Source organism: Apostichopus japonicus, chromosome 9 (assembly GCF_037975245.1).
Source record: "Apostichopus japonicus isolate 1M-3 chromosome 9, ASM3797524v1, whole genome shotgun sequence".
NCBI classification, from domain to species: domain Eukaryota; kingdom Metazoa; phylum Echinodermata; class Holothuroidea; order Aspidochirotida; family Stichopodidae; genus Apostichopus; species Apostichopus japonicus.
This window is the reverse complement of record NC_092569.1, coordinates 9,448,590-9,472,365: the sequence shown is the minus strand read 5'-3', so window position 1 is coordinate 9,472,365 and position 23,776 is coordinate 9,448,590. Positions and strand designations below refer to the sequence as shown.

Below are 23,776 nucleotides of genomic sequence, written 5' to 3'. Positions count from 1 at the left end.
CATGTGTACGTCTCTGACTATAGACTATGAATGCAGTCATACGTCCACTTATAGGTTTCTTTGTAAAGAGCTCACGTTTACAATATATCAAATTAAGAAGAACTGGACGTCTGCCGAGATTCCTGTGGTGTATGTGGTAATGGGGTTCCTAAAATTATCCCCCTCCAAAGAAAAATGGTGTGATGGATCTACCTACATATATTCCGCCCCACCCCTCCTCAATCCAAGTGAACTACATCAAAGCATTGAGTAACTCATCAAACTTTTACTCTAAGACTTTCCAACATAGTCACATGCATCATAAATGGTTATTTTATCTTTCTATGGTGGGTACCCGTGCCAGAAGCCCATAAACGTCCACACCCCCTTCAACATAAAACTGAACTAGACCAGCGTGACGTTAAACGCTATATTTACAGCTGGTTACTGTATGAACAATGGTCAGATAACGTCTAGGCCAATGATCTTCCACGAGGACTAAATCATGCCAACCAAACAGACTCCTACCCTCAGAATCGATTCGCGAATGGGTGAAAGCTACCTTGGACCACGGACTTATACAAATTTGATCTCTGAAAACTGTAAATAGAATGTTCGACGTTTGGGAAAATCCCGCGACCTGTAGTAGGAATGTTTCGCGACCCATGCATAGTTTGTGGGGTGTCTTCCTAGACAGTCAGACCTATATCCATATACTTGGGAAATGCAGAGTTTCCCTACCTGTCATTTGAGTAGCATATCCCTGCATGTACCAAAATTATTTGTGTATACAATGGGGGAGGAAAAGGTCCAGGGCAGTGAGTGGCAATAAGGAATTAGGAACGTCTGAAAGGGGTACCCAACCACATTAAATTTCTGGCGACGGTCACCATTACTCCTTGTTGGTAAGCTGAACAGTTTGCAATACGTTACATTCAGTTATTCACTGTGTTGATGTAGCTCAGTGGATGGAACTAGGGCAAATGGGGTGTTGCTAAATAAAACTCCTAGCAGGCGTATACTCTAGCATAGAAAATGTCTGGCAATAGTCCTGTATGCTACATGGTGATATGCTGCATATTTATCAGTTTATGGGGTTATTCGTTGAGCTTCTCTGGTAATTTGGAGAGGGGCATTGTGGCGGGTGACGTCTTACGGGTTTCTGGTATGTGTACCACACTACAGAAAATGTCTGATAGTGGTAATGAACCATACCCGTGGCTCTTCCATCCGGTAACTCGTTGAGTGAGCAGATCTCTGGCTCAGTTATAAGTGGCAGGGAGAAGTGATTGGCCATTTAGTAGCTTCTGCCACGGGTTACCCACAACAGAATGGGTATTTATGATACAGGGACTGTGCTGCAAACATTTGCAGTTTCGTTCAGTTACCCGATGATATAACCTAGTTTTGTTTGTGTGTGTGTGTGGGGTGAGGAGTCGAATAACCTCTGCCATCACTGTTGAAAATACTTTGAGATGGTGTAATTTGAGTATATGGGGCTTTCAAATGGTTATGCTATGTGATGATGTGTATAGCTTATTTTTTATCCTACCCATGATTGATCACACAAGGTAGCTGATTTTTTTCTGCCATCTTTTATTCAAACTTTGAATTCAATGTACAATTTTGTTTTTCCATTTTCGTAAATAAACAATAGCTATTTCTTAAATAGCGACCATAATTGTGAAAAATAATGTGATCAATTAACCAAGTATATTAAATTAATACCAATTTCGAAATAAATAATAAACATTCCCACGCTAATCAAGATATAACTGAATCAGGACAAATAAATAGTGACTCCGAAAACCTAAACATCAAAAATAGAAGAACAACTAGAAAATGTTGCGTAAAGGTTATTGTAAGAAATGGGAGAGCGAGTTTCGCACTAATGAAGATATTTCTCCACCTTTTAGTAAGAATTTAAACTTATTGAAGAATGCATTTGTATTTGGAATACCACTGTTCATTTTTTCCTGATAAATATAATACTGCATATGAAAGATAAGGAAATTCATAGGGCGTTTTACTTGAAGACGATAACCAATCATATATCTTGCTTAGAGAAAACAAATTGTCTATTTAAAATTTTCTGCTCAACATTTAAATTGAAGTTGAAGGTAACATTACACTCCCAAAATAAATGAACTTACGTTTCATCTCTTTCACCACATAACGTACACCGTGGATTATCCTCCTTATTCATTAAAAAAGTAAATAATTAGTACCTAAAATACAATGTATAAAGCGAAACTGAAAGTATCAAATCTTAGTATCTCTAAGTGACTTTAGAGAAATCTGAAAAAAATATCTCTCCACTGAAGCTCATCTATATTGAAGTGCAAATTCCAGACAAAACTTTGCATATTCTGTATTAGTATACTTTGTGGATGAAAATAGTCTTTGATATCACACTTTGGTGACTACACAATAATATTGACACAATCCTAAGAAAGCATCTTAACCAATGTAATTCTTCTGAAGAGGTGGTGATTCTTTTCAAATGACATATGGGTATACTTGTGATTCCTTGTTCAAATCCTCAGTCTGAATGAACTACAAGTGCACACGAACTTGTTTTATATTGTATTAACTACAGCCGATGACATTTCCCTTACTTAATCCCTTTATCTGGACAACGGATGAGTAATGATCTTTATATTGTTTGACTGCAGGTGACAGGAATTTCTTTTGTCTCATGTACACACATAGATACACAGTCATGAGCCTGGTGTCCATGATATCACTGCGATAGATATTCGAGCTTTTACTGTGTGGAGGTAGTGTAACCAGTTGCAATGTTAAACCGTATTGGTCAAATACTGGTGTGCCTAACTTTTACTGTCTTTATAAGGATATAACCCAATCGAAGCGCCAATATGTAAGCAAGTGGGGTTTGGTTAACAGGTTCAAGATTGATACTATCGTTCCTCTGTGAAAAAACCCTTTTTCTTTGGCCTAGTTTGTGTTCAAGGCCAATACCCGGAATGTGCTTCTTACGAGAATCATATAAATAAGTTGCATGTCGCTGTCAAGCAAATAGAAGATTATAATAGGAAGGTCAACTTTTTGAAGGACAATTTAATATTTTATATCACACACAACTACTGTGATCCATTTCCTATAGTATAAAAGGAGGGTTTAGTCAGTCAAGATCAATCAACAATATCTCGAGTGTAAGACAATATGTTGAGAGATAAGGTCTTCAATCAACAGCGTGGATTTATTTTATCTTTATTTGATGATGGTTACATTATCCTAACGGAACATATCCCTATATCTACAATTGTCGGAATCGTTTGGCGAAAACCACATCCTCATAGCATCTTGTATCGCAAAGAATTGATTTTTTTTTTAATTTTCTGATATTTTGTAAGTGCATCTGGCAACAGCAAAACAGATGATGGCATTCGGGTACTTCAGCCGAAAAATGTCTTTAAATTTTTTAAACAATTGTCCAATTTATAACCACAGAAGAAAATAATATTTCTTCAAAAAAGATACAATTTGATGAACTTGTAACTACAGAGAACTTGGACAGTCAATTTTTCTAAACGTAATAACCAGATCAAATGGTGTGAACATATGTATAGCTATTGCACACGTAATGGGGATCTTCAACGATTTTACCGAGGGTGCTGTCATATAAATCCTAACTGAGATGTAGATACGACTTTTGGGACATAATGCGCGTGATCTATACTGTTTACATATCACTACAAACTTTTTAAAGCTCTTCAATTAACCTTTCTTGTCTGTTTCCCTGGTTCTGAACACATGGGATGTAATGTGGTTCAGTCTGCAAAAAAAGAACGGACCAAAATATTCTGAGTGATTTTTAGAGACTGTAACTTGTGAAGTTTCGCGGCACTAGAATAGACCGATATGACAGACCCCTCTTTTAATTTAGGGCGTGTCTGAAGATCCCAATTGGTAAGTGTAAATTAAATGACGACACACTCAAAGAAAGGTTCAGTATTTTCACTTTAGCCCTTATTGTGTAATGTCAGTTGTACTGAACGCATGGAATGTAATGCGGTTCAATCTGCAAATAAAGAACGTGTTGAAATACGTTCTACACACGTTACACGTCTTTCAGAACTCAAAAGTACAAGACTTCATGTACGGTTACCTAACGTAAATGGTATCGTCATACAATTAACTTTGAAACACTGTTTGTTATATCTCCCGTCACCGATTATACAATGATATCACTGTCATTTCCCTGCTTTTGTATCGAATATTTCCTTTCTTTGCTATGGATACAAACATAACTGACAAACATAACATAACAAACATACAGAGCTGCATTTAAGAAAGACAACGGCTTAATAAACTGTTGAACCATTCAATAGAAACTACAACGGTCTTATAGGAATTGCAAATATGTTATAATGTACCAATTTGGAAATCACATCTCAGAGTGCGACGACAAAAAAACAGGGATACTATTAGCAGTTGATTATCCCAAAACCCTCTTCACCCTTCCTTCCCCTATTCCAAAATGCGGATAATATTACTTAAATTACTGCACTTTCGTTGTTGATAAGCTAATAATATCAATTTTATAAGAAAGATTAGATTAGCTTGTTAAAAGATTAAAACTTTTAACAAGCTAATCTATTGGTAACTTATCACTTATATTTTACAAAACTCACAGTGGTTCACCATACAGTGAATAATGAGGCTCGGATTGACATTGACAAGAGTAACAAAATTTAAGAAATAATTATTGTGATAATAATTAACGCTTGTTTTCAAAATTGTTCTTAGATGTAAGGCTGAGTAATAGCGACCTGGTAGGATGGAGGGTCGCCATTAACACTGCCACCGTTGACTGGAGCTGGTTGCATGGCCATATTAACTACACCTGTATATGGACTTGCTACATTAGCCTGCCTTGGGTAAGTAATCTGTAAGAAAGGTAAAATTATTACATTATCCTTTTAAGGAAACACTCACTATTACACCCTCAAAAACCCCAGAAAAAAACACGTGAACAAAACACAACAGAAAACAAGCAGGTGCATCATGGAGTTACAGATCTCATCCAAACATTTGGGTGTCTGATCAGTGTGAGGTCATTACTATGACACACAACGTTGGAGAAACATGAAGATTTGTAATGATCTCTTTTACATTTTAATACACTTTAAACATTCATTCAAGCAAATCATTCCTACCTGGTTTGTAACTTTCATATAATTTGACATGTGCACAATAGCAAAGTATGATATAAATTTTCCTCCAAGTTATAATTTGCATTGATTTTGCTAAGCATTAAAAACCAGATACCGGAATAAAACTGTGACTGAATACGGCCAGTTTTGATCCATTTGCCTCCATTGGCCATTGACCATCCAGTGACCTTTCGTGTTTACATTAATTAATGTTTTGGTTATTTTACATCTGACGTTTGGCCATGGACGTCATAAATCACACAAATATGACCTCTGATCACGTGATCATTGTCATTAATGCGTTATAAATGCGCAGAGTCTGATACACCTCATGGTTTGAGGGCTTCAGCAACTTAGAATGCAATTGTTATGGCCAAAATGGTTAATTGACATTTCACATATGACCTATACCTTATGAAATCATAAGTCACGTGACACACTACGTCCGACACAGAAGTAGGCTACATACCCACAGCTTGAACTCTGTCGTGTTTACGGTTAAGGAATATTATACGAAACGCGTTCCGCATAAATTTGTCCTTCCACCTCCTTTGATCTTTGATCTTTGACCTTTAAATATTTCATTAATTAGTCAACTGTATAGGCATAAACCCCCTGATATCCTTCTTGTGTTTTAAGGTTTGGGCTATCTTGTCATTTCGTATACGCATCCAATGACCAACCTGTTATTTGTCGGTTAATTGACCTTTGACCTTTGACCTCTGAACTTTTATTATTTTACCATTATGCATGATTAAGAAGTAGTCTGTGAAAAAACCTATTTGATTTCTTTTGTCACCCCATGATACCCGAGATTCAGTCAGACTAATCTTCCAAGTTTCAGTAGAGTACCTCAAGGGGTGTGAGGTTGGCAGCAATTTTAGTACCAATGTTTCACAGAATGGTCGATAAAATGCAATATCTCATCCCCAGTACACGACGTGTAGGGATGTGACAAAAAGGCAATACACGGATCAATGCATAATGTCAATTGTAAGGGCTATGTGCCCTTTACTATTTACTTATGTTTGGTTGATCAGACAACTATTGCAACATGCTCTACTTTATTGTAAAGTTATGGAAACTTGAAAAAGAACGCAAATCATGCAAATTTCATCTACCCTTAAACAGTTGCTGCATATATTTTTTGCATAACTGTCACCAATTTGACCATTGGCATTAATTGACCTTGTATCGTGGATTTTTTAGATAAGAACGCTATTTAGATGCAAATTATGTTACAAAAGGACTGGCTTAAAAGTTATAAAAGCAGGCCTCTGGTCTTTAATAGTATGGCTTGAATCGTCACAACAGATGTAGCATCACATGAACAACACAGGGAAATTCCCAGCTTGACGCTCATCGGTGTTGAGCTTGGCAGATGTTAACAACAAAATTGTCAAACAAAATTGCAGCTATATAGTCCATTTCTTGTAAAGTACTCTGGTTTTGATGTCATTTTCATATTAGCAACTGTTATTTTCGTAGTTCTAACCTTTACACCACCCACAACCCCCCCCCCCCCCCCCACCGAAACAGATCAAGTAGTGCATCATACATGCGGGCATTTACCCTCATCGTTAAATTTCATTGGCTTCGCGGGCTAGATTTACACATACCACTGTCAACCTTATTGAACTTCTGATATTCCATCCTTATACTTACAGTCACATCAGATTTGTAACATCTGGTCTATGAATATTCAGTTATGATGCTAACGGTAATGGGGCAAATATATAAATGCATATAAACCTACAAGGTGTGAGGTTCGGCTACATTCTAATTTAAGGAGTTCAAGACCCAGTATTGCTGTCACGTGTATACTTGCAACGCACACTATTCGAATATGCAACATGAATACCTCCTCACTGACTATTCCTTCTCTACCATGTGGTGTATACATACTGATGGAACGAAGAAAACTCTAAAGAACAGCATCAAATTCTAAACGGGAGAAACATCGTTCAAAATTTGAAATTCGCATAGAAGCTCATTCAAAGTTCAACAATCACGTTGGCCTACAGACTGATAGTTTGGCTTTCATGCTTAGTGTGATAAATCAAGCTTAGAATAGTGTTTCGACACAAAATGCCTCCTAATATGTATAAATTCCAGTTTCACAGTTGTTGTAGTGGTTGATTCAGATACAAGACTGTTCAAATCGGCAATGAGTCTCATTTAGCCTACAATATACCGTTAGAAGTGTATTACAGGCCTTACTTATTAATTTTAACACCAACTCAGCCAATTAAAAATATGAACCACGGAGAAACTCGTCACGAGCTCCTTACGTCATCACCGATGTTTTAAGCCGTACAGCTGCATCATCAAGACGGCAGGTGGGATTACTTTTACATGTTTGATTGATCAGCGGATGAATAAACTTCTAGAATCTTTGTAACACGTCAGTTGTATACTGAGTGCACATATATGTTTTTAAAGACCAAAACGACATGTATAGCATCAACTGTTCATAATTTAATTTGGAATACTGACATGGTAGGATGAACATAGCTCATGCGTTTTGGCCCAGAAAGGGTTGAAAATAGAACTTTTACTTTATTACGTAATTATTCTTGTAACGCCACTAGGCCGGCGGCGAATATTTTTTTCCCAAACTGAACTAACACTGAAATTATTTCCTCGATTCTGATTGGCTCTCAGCGAGCACGTGATATACTTTAGTATTCAACATGGATCCCTCCATACTCTTTCGATATCAGTATGATCAACACGAACAAATTCAAGATATTCACATTAGCAACTTTCCAGAACTTTTGGTAGGTATATATGAACGAAAGTATATAGTGCTCTTAACAGAATGAAGCAACTATTCCCAACTACTGCGCCCATTATAGGCAGTCCTCGATCGTTTGTTTACTCGCTTGGCTCCGCTCTACACAACACATGTAATGTAGCCTATTGTACTGTGTGCATACAACACAATTAAACATTGCATTTGTAATTGTATACATGTAGCCGATGTGCATATGTACGAGTTGTTTGTGTACATTTGGAGTTGCGATACTTTTAGTTTTATAATCATAAATTCAAAATGTATTCAGTCAATGAATCATGATAGGCCTAGTCGAATGTGCAGTCACCATGAATACAGCGAGTGAGTGTGTGCCAGCCAGTGAGTGTACACAAATAAAGCATTTGACGATATGTCTGTGTCTTTTGACTTGTTAACTAGTTGTGTATAGCCTTATGAACTATACTTACGGAAACCTATACGGAAACTCATTGGCTCGCTGAGAGCCAATCAGAATGATGAAATAATTTCAGCGTCAGTTCAGTTTGGGAAAAAAATAATATTCGCAGGCCGGCGCTCAAGTGAGCACGTGATATACTTTAGTATTCAACATGGATCATTTGTACGTAGAGTGGTACACATTTTCGTCACAATCGATAAATGTTGCATGAAAATCGGCTTGACAACTACTGACAGGGAAAAGTAGTAAATGAATGACGTCACTAGTTGTGTACTGACTCTGCACTATTGGACTCCGCCCCGAAGAACAAGTCGTGCGTATGGAAAGCAATTTTAACATTTAATCGGGAATTTTAGATATCTTAAATTGTATATTTTTTAGATATCTAAAATTCTATTTCAGATATCTAAACTTAACTTCGAGATATCTTAAATTTAATTCGAGATATCTGAATTGAATTCGAGATATCTGCAATTGAAAGCCAGATATCTGAAATGCATATGCAGAAATTCCCTATTAAATGTTAAAATGGCACGTATGGAAAGCCATTTTAACATTTAATCGGGAATTTTCAGATATCTGAAAGTGAATTCGAGATATCTGTAATTCTATTTCAGATATCTGAAATAGAATTGCAGATATTTTGAATTCATTTTCGGATATCTCGAATTTATTTGGGATATCTCGAATTCAATTACAGATATCTAAAATTTTCTGGTATTTCGAGGTATCTGAAATTGATTTTAAGATAAGATCTGCAAAAAGTAGGCAGAAAACTAGATAGAATAAGCGGAGAAACGAATCGTCAATAAGAGGCCGCTACTCAGTGTTAATCGGACTTTTCAAAGGATCCTCGGCCCTCATGATTGGTATTTTTGTTTGTGGCATAAACATGAATTTTAGTGCTGCAAGTTTAATAGAAATAGATTACATGTCACTTGGCAGCTGGGTTGGAAACTTACCACTTGATGTTGGGGTACTCCATTTCTAAAACACGTGGCACTAGCTCCGATGATGCAAGCCAAGAATTGCAGTCCAAACAAACTGCAAATTATGCTGTACAAGAGGAATCGAGCAGTACCCTAGTAAAATTGAGAAGCAAAAGGCAAATATAAAGTACTAGGCATGTATCAACCTGAAAACGGTTGTAATATGTAATCAACAGTTTCATCACAAATCACACGGCGAACATCTTTTGTTATTAATTAACCTTTGACCATACAAACATCAGTGTTTTAGTTTGAGCATTGACTTTAACGTCATGGCTCTTACAAGACACTTCATATAAACTTCAGCTGTTTCATGACGATGCTTTACCATAATTCAGGTTAGAGGAATGTGAACAATAAATACTTTTTCATTTACATTATTGAACCATATTGATCTGAAATATTTTCATTTAATGCAAGAATGAACACAACTTTACCTATCCTCATAAAACGAGACGATGGCGTAGTTGAGAATCACTTTATACATAATATATACTATAGCTATTGCAAAATGATGTCAATGACAATCTTTCGTGTAAAGAAAATAAAATGTTCGTATGATTTCTATTTGTTTGAATAATATATAATGTTTTCTTGGTCCTTACGTAAGCATCTCCATTACATGCAGTTATAGTCGCCTGAAAACCAAGGCATAACCCACATATTAGTGTTGCAATGATGGCAAGAACCTTAAAAGTGATCACCTGTGAAAAGTAAAATAATGTATGTTAAAGACAATAATGATATCTATGATCTTAGATACGAGTTGAATTTTGCTCTGATAACTGATGATGTTTGAATAATAATAAATTACACTTATATAGCGCTAAATACAGCGTTTCAAATCGCTTTACAAAGTAGGAAAGAGACAAAGGAAACCAAGGAAAAAACAAAGAAACTAGGAATCAAACAGAAATGTTTTAGGTTGTCTCTTAAAATACAAAGGGAGGAAGAGTCACGAACGAGACATGGAAGTTTGTTTCAAAGAGAAGGCGCAGCGACAGAAAAGGCACGATCGCCATAACGAGTGCGAGTACGTGGACCAGGAGTTAATTGCAAATGCGCATGATTGGAAGAGCGAAGCGAAGCTGTAGTTGACCGACGCAAAAGGAGTAAGAAGGTCTGTGATATATTAAGGGCCAAGCCCGTTGATCACTTTGTATGTGAGAAGTAGGATCTTAAGCTGGATGCGCTGAGAGATGGGAAGCCAATGCAATGAACGGAGTACAGGAGTGATGTGATCAAACTGTTTAGTGAGTGAGACTAGGTGCGCATCAGCGTTTTGAATTGTCCGAAGGGGAGCTATATGAGAAACTGGCAAATTCACAAACAAACTGTTGCAGTAATCCAGATAGGAGGAAACAAAAGCGTGAACCAGTCGTTCAGTTGAGCCTTGATCTAGATACCTCCTGAGTGTTTTAGCTTTATTTGTTGGATACGGGATAATCACGATTAGTCAAAATAAGAAGTTACAAAGGAAACATTCAAAAGGTTGGGTGGTAGGCTTTATACCAACTTTGATACGGCAAGTGAGTGTAGAGGTTAGATTACTTGTCCCCCCCCCCCAAAACTGAGGTCAATAATGAAATCAGTAAATAAGAGATATTTAGAAAAGTATGGCTGAATCTTCACACAACTTCAATAAATCATGAACCTCTCTATATTGTAATGCGCAACCATGCAAATTGTACTATAACTTGTAGCAATATCCAAACAAACACGTCATAGTAGAAATACAACATCCACAACATTATTGATGTAACGCTGTCATGTAATTCCCAATGTTAATAAAATTATGACTACATCTGGTAGCTATATTAGCGTTTTGGTCACAGGTGAAAACTTACGATGCTTTTCTTTCGTGTACTGGCAAGTCCGAAAGATCCTGTTATTATGGCGAACTGCAAAGAATGGAAATCATAGGAATAGCAAAAAATGAAACAGCAGTGATATTAGTTTTTAACAATTGTTGGTAGATATTAAAGGTGAAGCACACCCAGGCTACCATCAGTTCTGCCTCACAGGGTAGCAAACCCCTACCCACAACTGTGACGCTTATAAGATATTATCGCCAGTAGGTGAATGCAGCAGGAATTGTTGCGAGACATTTTTTCTCAGTTAGGTCATCTTGTTTACTTAAGGGCATTTAAGCTTTACAGTTAGGGTAGGACATCGACCGTCTCAACATCTACCACATTATATATTTATATTTAGAGGGGACGTCTAGTTCGTGTGTGTATTCATATATGTTCGTATGTATGCATATATGTATGTTTGACCTGAGCTAGGGTCTGATCATTGCAGTAGTATTTATCATGAATTTATTGATTGGAGAAGATTTTGGAGCTGGTGTTATGGTTTACGTTCGCGTAAATATGACAATAAATGCACCCTTTATATAGGTGACTAAAAACTGCCTGATGACATCTGTTATCTTCAATATGTATACGCCTACGCATAGTATATATATATATATATATATATATATATATATATATATATATATATATAAATATATATATATATATATATATATATATATATATATATATATATTGTTTATATACCACACGATTTAACAATAGTTGTATCAATTGAGTGATCATACATCAAAGGTATCCTTAGGTTAGTGCGAGGTCATGAGAACGTATCAAACCATTATAATAATAGATGCCATGGATTGCATGGATGATTAGTAATAGAAAGGTTTTTCCCCAAACCAGTACCGTTACTCAAACGCCCACAATCAATAATTACTAGCTACCTACTTTACCAAGCAGGCTACGCTTGTATCGAATATCAGTACAGTGCTCACACTGAGGTTTACCTCAGTCAACACAAACTGTGGACTTTTTAACTTGTCACAACCACAGAACTATACCACATACATAGACGCTACTTCCGGCTTCTCGCTTGCAGCAACGAACAGCTCACTCAAAAGCATCAACCTACACTGATAGTTTACTTTGATCAAAATTAGGCAGGGTAGTGGCGATTATAACGCCCTATTTAAAAGAATAATCTAACGGATTCTTGCGTTAGTAAAGCACAGCACCTTACAAACAATCTAAAATTTGCATTCAGCTTAAGTTTACTGAAATTTTCCGTTACACATGAAAAAAGATGACCAATTTTGTGTTCGAAACGCATGAGACCGGCTCATAAATGTTCAAGACCCGTTTTCGCTGACGTCATGGACGCACTCTGATGGGTAAACAACACTGTCTCGCAATGTGTGTATGCAAGGAAAATACTTATGTGCCAGGCTAACGGTTGTTCTAGTTAACCTACAAAACCACCGGAAAAGAGTAAATATTTTAATAACCAACCCTCTCAAGGCACCGGCACAGTGGGAATGGCTTCCTGTCATAGATACCGATGAAATTAAGTTCGGTTTCTATCACTATAGCAAGACTCGTGTCAGGATCACTTGAGGCATCATCTTAAGATAATTTTGAAGCCAGATTCGATTTTTACTCTGTTCGTTTAAAAAACATCACGACATCACAATCCAGTCGTGCTGGGAGATTCTACTGCTAATGAAAGTTAGGAGGTGGGTCTTGAAAGGAACGCCACTAACAGTATACACGATGATCATAGAAGTTGTTGCCTGACTCATGATTGTTAATTGTTAGGCTATACTCTACACTGTGTAACAATACACTGTAGGCTACGCTTTATTGTGCAGGCTAGCCTAGTAGGAACAGCCTAGCCTGGTATCACACACGGTAACGCAACGGACACGGAACCCTAACCTTACTGTAGCCTAGCCCCAAATTTACTGTCCTTAATCCATGGTTGCCATCAGTGGAGTAAGTGTATGATCCTGGGGCTATTCCCTATGCTAAAATATCTTGCACTAGTTATGAATTAAAAGTTTCCCTGAAGTTAACATAGTTGGCACCAAGGATGAGAATAAAGAACTTACTAGGAGCTAAATTCATGAAACATATATCTCCCGGTTCCTGGAAATCTTGAGTCAACCAGGTGCTACTTTTGTATGTTACTAGTTTTACCTCACAACCTGCCTGTTTCCAGTTTGTTCAAACATTCACGAGGGTTTGCAATACTAGATTTTTTTGATGCAGTATTTTCTACTAACTATGCTCAAATTTGATGATTTCTTATAAACAACCGGGCATTAAAAGTACCACAAATTTCAGCGCCACGTCCCTTTAGTGTGAAACTATGATATGCTGCTAACTTGTGTGAGCATGAGTCAGTTTGTTAAATATATGCAGCAATGTAAGTCTTAACCAATAGTCCTCAATATACAGTAATATTGTACAGCTTATATACAGGCTGTTGTATCTAGTCATACGATATTACAGCATGGAATCAGCCACTGGGTTTCTCGAATGGGCTCCTTGATCGACATTTCCCCCTCCCTACTTTAATATGGCCTGCTCGTAAACCAAACCTGTGTTGAAAGTCATGTCAAGTCTACTCCATATTTTAATTCTAAACCTTTCAGGTATGATTGGATACTTTGTTTGCATAACGTGGTGAGACATACATTCCAAAAGCTAAATCTTTCTCCCTTATCATTAAACAACCATCAAGTTTATTTTGTTTTAATGTTTCGAGGCGATGAGTCATCTTATACCAGTAAGTACCGTAAGGTAATCCTTCACTCCGTTCCTTGTCACAGAAAGTGCATAAACAACATGCAAGAAGCAGTCATGTGTTGCCAGAGCTCATCATTTGTTAACATACCATGTTAACAACAGACCGACACAGCAGCAAAATGAAAGTATAGAGGAATTACTCTTGTGCAAACTTATTGATGGTGATAAAGCAATTGATAAATGTTGCTAAATTTTGTGAATATGTTTTGAAGACAGAATTATTAAGGGCCAGAGTTTGGTTTTAACAGTCGATGTAATTTAGGCTGAAACTATGTTTGCAATGAAACGAATGTACGATAAAATAAGATTCAAATAAAGTGACCTAAATGAGTTTGATATGAGGATGTTTCATCTTCCATGAAATATTTTATATTGGTGCCCCCAGTAGCATTCCAGTAGCATTGAATATCGTCGAACAGTTAACAGTATGGTAGAAATAAGCTCATATATAAGTGACACATATCCAACTGAGTTCGTTGGAATGAAAGCTGTTATATAGCATCTTAACAATTATCAAGAATCAAAATTCTTAATAGAAACTAACAAAACGGACGGTAAACCGAAAAAGCGAATTACATGAAGTAGGTGATATTTTTAAAAGTGCACTTACCGCACCATTCCAGAGTCCCCAGCCCACGCGATCATAATATGGACAATGGAGACTGTCACCCAAACATATTAAATAAGTAGCGATGATAATTTCAAAAACGCCACAAAGAATAATTATGGTTCCTGTTGCAAGCCGAAGTTCTGATCCTTTGAGGTCACCAACATTTTGAGGGACCTGTTGCTGTACAGCGGGTTGATGATTCAAAGGAAAGACTTGTCGAAAGTTGGGTAATTGAGCCATGTTTGTAGAACAACCGTTTATGTCTAGAAAGATAATCATAAAATCTTGGTTCACTGAATCAGATATTGCTTGTACTTGTAGAACTTTTTAATGTTTTTCATAATACATCAAATACAGCTAACGCTCAGTGATATTACATAAATCGAAGTCTAGCAAGTACTATAGCAGATATAAATTAAATTAATAAAGATTAACATCATATCACCTACAGGCCTGTATATATATATATATATATATATATATATATATATATATATATATATATATATATATATATATTACTAGGCCTCTAGGCCTGATTGGTGCACAAATGATATTCTTTTACCACTTGTGTTTAGTTGTAAAAAACTCATTCGCAAAAACTCAAGCAATTGCTTATGGTAAATTATAATCGGTTGTACGCTGGTGGTACTTTGAAGGCCTGATAGTACCTATTTTAGGTATGCCATATTCTCTATAGGCCAACCTTACTGCGGAAGAAAACTTACTAAACAAATCTAGACCAAAGTAGTGGCCGTGTAGTATGTACATTAATGGGAATTTTCTATTTTCAGATACTGATATAGATTGAAATTAAATTTCAGTGACACTTCAGCTAAAAGTACCAATTCTGTAGCCCAGTTTTTCTTGCAAGAAAACATGATATCTCCTTGATCATGAATTTCTAGAGAAAAGATTATGCCTAAATTCTGTGGAAAACTATCAGCGTGTATGGTATGTAAAACGTTGCAAGATGAGCCAAGAGATCAAAGCATCATTGTCCTGTTCACGAACAAGTCTCCATAGCATTCCTGTTAGTGAATTGTGGAAACAGGTAAATTCTCCAGCTGTTGTAATTGTACAGGTTGTCCACAACATGAAGGAAAGTTCAAGTTTAGTTAAAGTCTCTCTGTCTGGGAAAATTAATTATTTAAAAGTAGTCTGTATAGCCGTAAGTTCTGGCCACTATAATTGCTAGACTTTTTCAAAAAGTACTCTCCTGGAGGTCTTAACTACTCTTTGTCCAGGCTGATATTGATTCAGAATATGATATTTGTGACTATCTTCCAATTTCATGTTTTGATTTTCACTTCATTTACTTTCTTTGAACAAACTTATCTCTACAAGAATGACGTATTTAAAGTGTGAGAAACATGATGAGACAAACAAATCTAGCATATTGCAACCTACTCTGTCCTATTCGTTTTGTTCTTTTTGTTATTTTGGCTTGTTTTTTGTTTCTTTGATGTTTGCAGCTTTTTCTTAGGGGATAAAGTGTTTCCAAACGAATTGAACATATTGGCTGTAAATTGATGATAAATGAATCAGTAGAGGTGTTTGAATAAGGAAGGGAGGTGGTGGCTGACATTGTTGATAGAATACAAGTATTGCTGCCCTTTTCAGAAACATTGCTTTCATTAGGAAAAGACACCGTGCCATTTTTTTATGGGGATGTAGAGCCTAAAGCCTTATTACATATACGTTCGTATTTGAACCACTTTTTGTCCATTAAGAAATATGTCATCATTAGAATCAACGATCCTTTATCGCTGAAATTGCCTGGGTTCAAATACCATTTGTCTATACGAATGAATATTTGCTTAACGCAAGGCCATCGCAACGAGGTTATGGTCTTGAGGTTGGGGGGCACGACCCTTCCATCGTTTTGCCAAGAGAGAAAACCTTGGCTCGATGGTAGAGTGAAAAGCAAAGGAAGTGTAAGTACGTAAACAATAAAGTGGTAATGAAAGTAAAGAAATGGGTGTCAGGCCTGTACGGAGAGGGTGGGGACAGTGATGACATTTTCAAGGTCAGGGAAGTATCTTCCAGCTACCTCAGGGTTGTTACTAGCAAATAAAAATATTTTAGAGTTCATCACATATAGTGTCACGGACTTAACAAGACTACTCTCCAGGACACAAATCGATAACTTACCATCCCAAATCACCCCCTCCTTGCACTCACAATTCTGTGTATAGGCCTGAGTGTTGTATACATAATTGCCGATTTCGTTTAGAATGTAACTCCATCGGTTCCCGTCCTATAATGAACTATATTCACGGATGAAATTTCATGTTGGCTAGGCAAGTCTCGTAGACATATAAAGTACATTTACCATAATTGCTAAATCTTACCCGCTGTGTGTTGAGGAAACACGGCTACAATGAAGTATGAAATTCTTTAGGTTCGTAATCTTTTACCTCTGCAACTATTATTTGTTGTGGTTGTTACCTGCCCTATCCTGTACCCGCCCTCTGTTGGGGAGGAAGTTAGGTTTATGCGATCTCTCCCTCTGTAAAGATGACTATGAACGCAATGTAGTGGCCGAATACAACATGCAACATATACGGAGGATGAAATAGCAGCAACCACAACAAAAACATGATAACATATTTTACAGATGGAAGCCTTGTTAATTTTTCTTTTTTTTATAGTTTTTTTGTTTTGTTTTGTAGCAACGCACAACATCTCATTAATTTCCTGTACTATCAAACTATGTATGCATCTGCTTTTATGATTGATATAATGAATAGTTGCCTCTTGAATGTCGAATTGCCATCATTTTATGCGGGACATATATACTATGAAGTATTTGCGGATATTTTGTGCCAGGACATTTCGTCCGGCTGGACTATACTTGCTGTGAAGGAGGGGGGGGGGACACAACTTTCAGCAGATAATGTCCGACCGGACTAAATGTGCAGGGGGATACTCTGTACTGTCACACCGGCACCTCAACGTTTCCATAAATATTTAGTATATTATACTCTGTGAAGCATTACATAACCTGCTATTGAAAACTGGCTAAAAAAGATAATAACTTAGTTGCAGTACAAAACCTTTACATTTGCCGGCACCTCAACGTTTCCATATTTATTTAGCATATTATAATGTGAACTTTACTTCACCTGTTATTAAAAACTGGCTAAGGCGGAACATAGATTACAACTGGCGCAATGTAATTACGCAGTTAACTTAATATGAGGACATATTATTTCGCAGTGTGTATTATTGCGTGGACTCCACGCGCGTAGCCAAGGGGGTGTTTTGGGTGTTCAAACACCCCCCATGGCCCAAGTGCCCCCACAAATATATGCAGAAAACACCAGTGACTTGGAGAGATACGCTAGTGATAATTATCGCACCCTCCTCCGGGCCTCACTCGAGTCTCTTCCAATCCTCCTTACAACGATGCACTTTGTACTGTATATATATATATATATATATATATAGGTCAAACCGTTCAGGTTGAGTACCCTCTACTACAGAATGCGATAAGTTCAAGCAGCGGGCAGGAAACTCAGAGTGAGTCATAGCGATGTCGAAACAGGTGCATCGCCATGCACAATAACGTTGTAGCTACCGGATATATATAGCTCAAAGGTCACGAACATCATATAGGCTTCATACGTACTATGAGCCGCTAGTGCCGATTTCCTAGATAGCACACAGCTTGAATATTGCGAGACAAAATGAGTGACAAAAAGCGACAAAAGACCACCCTCCATTCTTTTTTCATGAAAGAAAAGAAGGCAGAAAAACCGCCAAGAACGTCTAAATGGGCTAGCGTTGTTGAATATCCACAGAGATGTTCCTGTCAGCTAAGGGCGTAGGAACCGGGGCGAGGGGGGGGGGGGCGACAGCCCCAGTGAAAAATATGGTGGGGTGGAGGTATCATTCCGTTCCCCCCCCCCCCCGCTTCGCAAGTCAGAAAACCCCTTTTTCATTTCTCAATAAATGATAACAACATTCGTCATTTTACTCATTTATGCTATTCCCGCTTCCCTCATTGCTGAGAACATTTTGGCAGTAAAAAAATCTCATTTGGAGCACCAAATTGCATCTATAAAGCCAGGTGAAAATGCAAAATTATTTACAAAATGGAGTGGGTGTTGAAGTGTGCTATATTGCACCAACTTGCATCTTAGGCCACCTGGAAATGCAAAAAAAAATCCGTAGAGGAGGGGACACCCCTCCCCCAGGCCGGCCATCAGTCTTCAGCCCCCACTCAAAAGTACCTTCTTACGCCACTGCTGTCAGCGCAGATGTCATTCTTACTGACTTGGCGAAGAAGCTGAGAAGATTGGACTTTCGTCTGTAACAATTTCTCTATCGTCAAGACTCACGTTACAGTATACGCCCAACTTATACAAACTCTAAATTATCGCACTAATGGGATTTTAGTTTTACTTTTAGTGAGACTCTAAGAAACCCGTGATAGCAAATATGCCAAAATCAATGATGTGAGAGTACCGTTAACTCTTTGGGTTCCCAGTTTGCTTGTCAACAGACTTGTACAGTCCAAACGAAGGGGAACTCTATAGGTCCGCAATTCCCTTGATCTTTTTATCTCTGATTCCCCAAATTATCCTTCTTACAGTTCAAACTTTTGAGTTGAAGTTGAACCTAGTTGCTTGTACATGATATATATTGAGAAAGGTATCTCTTTTAGGTTCGCATTTTCCTTGCATCAATAATTGAGTCTATATAGGATTACATTTTTCTGATGTGAATAGAATTATTCCACAAAATAATTATAAATATTCTTTTGCATGATTTGAGCTCAAACATTGCACCATTTTGCATCTAGAGGCCTTAAAATTCCATTTTTTCGCCAAACGGGAGGGGACACCCCCTCCCCTTAGACCCCTCCCTCATGTCAGTCTCCAGCAAAACACCCCCATGAAAAAAATCCTGGCTACGCGCCTGGCGTGGAGTTAAATGCTGTCTAGAATGGTGGGATTATTGCTTTAATTTTACACTTTATACAGTTCCTTCTGAGTGTGTCTTAGTTTGTGTAACACTTATCAATGGACACAAATATAATTAAATTAGCATACTTATCAAAGTTTATTAAATAGTCGTGTACATTAATTCCTACTGCAATGCTTTGCAACATCAAACACAAATATAATAATAACATATATTCTATAATTTCAATAAAGCATGTATACAGTTTAGTGAGATGTGTGGATCATGACTGTTATATATGTTTATATGAATTTTCCGAAATCGGACTTCAGTATTCCCAACTGACTTCGAGTTATATATTATAATGATTGTTTTCTAGAAAAAGGCAAATACGTCACCAAACAGGACCAGTATTGTTCGAAAAGGTGAAACAATATTCCGACCTCATGATAACCCTTAGCTTTATTCGTATTGATGTAATGGAGTTATATCAACCGGAAAGCTAAACAGAACACCGGTACTCCATAACCAATGGTTGTATATGTAAATACATATTATTGAATACCAGAATGAACAAAACAATATTCCTTACAAATACTTAGATCACCTACCTTAGTCTTGAAGGCACAAATTTCTTTAGTAGGCCTAACAATTTAACAAGTTGATAACTCACACGTTTATTGTGGAAGTGAAAAGGAAGACCTTTCAGTAGGGAATGACTTTGTTCGTGATGATCATATGGCTTTTACATAAAGTAGTAAAACTGTTTGTGCGGAACGCTCAAGGAAATGAAAAGTTAGATCTACATCAAAGTACATCTTCCAAAAAAGGGCATATCATTCATGTAACGTCCGGTTAATCCAGCAACATTAATACGATGATAAACTGGTGTTGACAGTAAAGAGACTATCTCCATAGATATTTAGTATATTATACTCTTTGAAGCATTACATAACCTGCTATTGAAAACTGGCTAAAAAAGATAATAAATCAGTTGCAGTACAAAACCTTTACATTTGCCGGCACCTCAACGTTTACATATTCATTTAGCATATTGTTCTGTGAACTTTACTTCACCTGTTATTGAAAACTGGCTAAGGCGGAACATAGATTGCAACTAGCGCAATGTAATTACGCAGTTAACTTACTATGAGGACATATTATTTCGCAGTGTGTATCATTGCGTGGAGTTATATGCTGTCTAGAATGGTGGGATTATTGCTTTAATTTTACACTTTATACAGTTCCTTCTGAGTATGTCTTAGTTTGTGTAACACTTATCAATGGACACAAATATAATTAAATTAGCATACTTATCAAGTTTATTAAATAGTCGTGTATATTAATTCCGACTGCAATGCTTTGCAACATCAAACAAAAATAAAATAATAACATATATTCTATAATTTCAATAAAGCATGTATACAGTTTAGTGAGATTTGTGGATCATGACTGTTATATATGTTTATATGTATTTTCCGAAATCGGACTTCAGTATTCCCAACTGAATTCTAGTTATATATTATAATGATTGTTTTCTAGAAAAAGGCAAATACGCCACCAAATAGGACTAGTATTGTTCGATAAAGGTGAAACATTATTGCGACCTCATGATAACCCTTAGCTTTATTCGTTTTGATGTAATGGAGTTATATCAACCGGAAAGCTAAGCAGAACACCGGTATTCCATAACCAATGATTAATGATAAATACATATCATTGAATACCAGAATGAACAAAACAATATTCCTTACAAATACTTAGATCACCTACCTCAGTCTTGAAGACACAAAATGTCTTTAGTAAGCCTTACAATTTAACAAGTTGTTAACTCACACGTTTATTATGGAAATGTAAAGGAAGACCTTTTAATAGGAAATGACGTTGTTCGTGATGATCATATGGCTTTTACATATAATAGTGATCATATTTAATGCACTTGAAAGCCCTCTTGAACTTTCTACATCACAATATCCTGGTGGTATTGCGTGGAATTGGTAAACAATCTGAAAATGAATACAATGGTTGAATAAATATTAAGAATATATCACTATCTCACTTTTACAAACAACCCAAGATAGTTCACAAGTTCGTGAACCAGTTATTGGGTGACCCACAGTATTCTAGAAACAGGAAACATGTACCATATGTGTTAACTGCATTAATCTTCTTATGAAATAACGCATCATGTTCTCTTTCGTAAGACAGCCTGCATATATCGATGGGTTATGGCACAGCAGGTACAACGTCGGTATTTGGGGCAAGCATTTCTCTATTGGTACTATATTCCCCTTGATGAAGTGACCCCCCACCCCCCCCCCCCCCCCCCGCAAAATTTGAAATCATATGCACACCACTGATGACATAAATGGCCCTTCCGAGTTTGACGCTCATCGAATTCGTGGACGAAGTTTAGGGGAGTTGCTGCTACACAAATTGACATATTGGATTATTTGCATAGATAACAACCTCTTTTACACCCTACTCACTCTAATAAATGATCGTTGACAAAAGAGTGTTGATGTCAATGTAATATCATATAGGATACTAGAACTGTATTTCAAACAACTCTTAAAACTTGCCCTAAACACTATTAAAAGCAAGTGAATCACAAATCATAACATATGCAATAATTATTAAACATCACATTATATAATTTATCTGAGTGAATTGACAATATGGTATGTAATACATAAGGATCACTGTTATGCCCCATCAATCAACTAAACCCAAATCGTACATATTTTGACACGCCTGGTACTTTAAACCTTTAAGCGTACGCTATTCACCTCTAACAACCTCACTTTAAACACCGGGAAATCGCTAACTTGATTCACAGGCAATTCAACATAGCCACGCCTACTATGCTAGCACGTGTAATCTCCCCTTGGTACTATTGCCCTGGTTAACTATTATCATTCTACACAACGTACACTCACAGCAACTATTAAGACATTAACATGTAGTATACTTAACTTATGTTAAAATACTCTCTTGTAAAGGATTCCGTAGAGTCATTTTTTTTAAATTTGCCCCCTCCCCTGCCCTGCCTTTGAAATTATGTGCGCGCCACTGCTTCAAATCTTAGTATTATTTTATTTTGCTTTAGTCTAGTTTAGTTGAATAAGTGGGACACTCAAGTCCCCATCAAGGACGCTATAGTAGAGAGAAAAACTGAAGACACAAAAAATCAGACCCGATTACAATACTTAGAGTGCTTGTCTAAAGCATTCTTAAACCCATTCACACTACTAACAAGTACAACTTTCTAAGGCACACTTTCACAACCTTTTTAGAAAAAAAGAAGTCATACCGAATATGAATCCTACTTTGTAACTTTTGGAGTTTAAGACAATGACCTCTGGTGCAAGTACTATTGGCAAAAATGGAAAAAGTTAGTGCAGGATAAATTGTCAAAACCCTGCACAATTTTGAAAACCTGAATCAAGTCACCACGTAACCTCCTTAGCTAGTATTAATTAGCATCTTTGTAATAATATTAATTACCATCTTCATAATACCTGAATTTAATATTTAACTTTCTGTATTGATTATGAGGTACATCATCAAAACAGGCACCTTCCCAAACGTTACTCTCCTTAGGGTATAACTTCCCAGTTTCCAGTCCATGTCACCATGTGACTGGAATATACTCCCTTATCTAACCGTAACAGCAGTGAACTGTATGTTCTTTGTCTGAACTATAGTTCCAATGACCTAGACGTTTGGCAGTATGTAAAGAATCAGTTAAGTTCGATGGTTCAAGAGGGGTCAATATGTTCAACAGTATTATTTCTTAAACATTGGTTGATGATCGATAGGAAGGGCTCTGTTATATTTCTTGTGTTCATGGGAAATATGGAATAAGAGATTTAGAATTAACGAAACGGAACGTAAACTACTTCTGTAGCTACGGAGTGTCATACTTTTGATTTACATAAGAAAACATTATCATAAGGTTCCAAGCAGATTCCCCCCCCCCCCAAAAAAAAAAAACATAAAAAACAAAAACGGGTTTTTGGTTGTGAGAAAATGGTTGGAAAATGTTCAAAAGTAGGAATTTCATAATTTGTAAAAACATTCTTAAAGTGTTCATAGATTATTCAGTAAACAGAATATTCTGATATATACTCCCAGTAAACATGTTAACAATTGGTTACCTTTGAGTATTCATACTACTTCAGAATGTTCCTAAATAACTTAAATAGTAGGGTCTCATTGTAGAATTTCAGATAATGCTTAGTTAGTGATGATATATCTACAT

General features: G+C 36.8%; 1 protein-coding gene across 2 annotated transcripts; it reads right to left on the bottom strand.

The window, feature by feature from the left end:
* Nucleotides 1–1,473: 1,473 nt before the first annotated feature.
* LOC139974058 (uncharacterized) lies at nt 1,474–21,412 on the bottom strand. 2 transcript variants are annotated; one of them, XM_071980974.1, is made up of 6 exons: nt 21,286–21,412; nt 14,602–14,864; nt 11,211–11,264; nt 9,969–10,067; nt 9,337–9,456; nt 1,474–4,892 (listed from the first exon to the last, which is right to left on the bottom strand). In XM_071980974.1, exons 2-6 carry the CDS (start codon nt 14,839–14,841, stop codon nt 4,749–4,751), a joined length of 657 nt encoding a protein of 218 aa, XP_071837075.1. In that variant the 5' UTR covers nt 14,842–14,864; nt 21,286–21,412; the 3' UTR covers nt 1,474–4,748. The 2 variants fall into 2 exon arrangements, with proteins under 2 accessions (XP_071837075.1, XP_071837074.1); XM_071980973.1 differs by lacking the exon at nt 21,286–21,412 and adding an exon at nt 20,124–20,280 and having other exon boundaries at nt 1,480–4,892.
* Nucleotides 21,413–23,776: the final 2,364 nt, after the last annotated feature.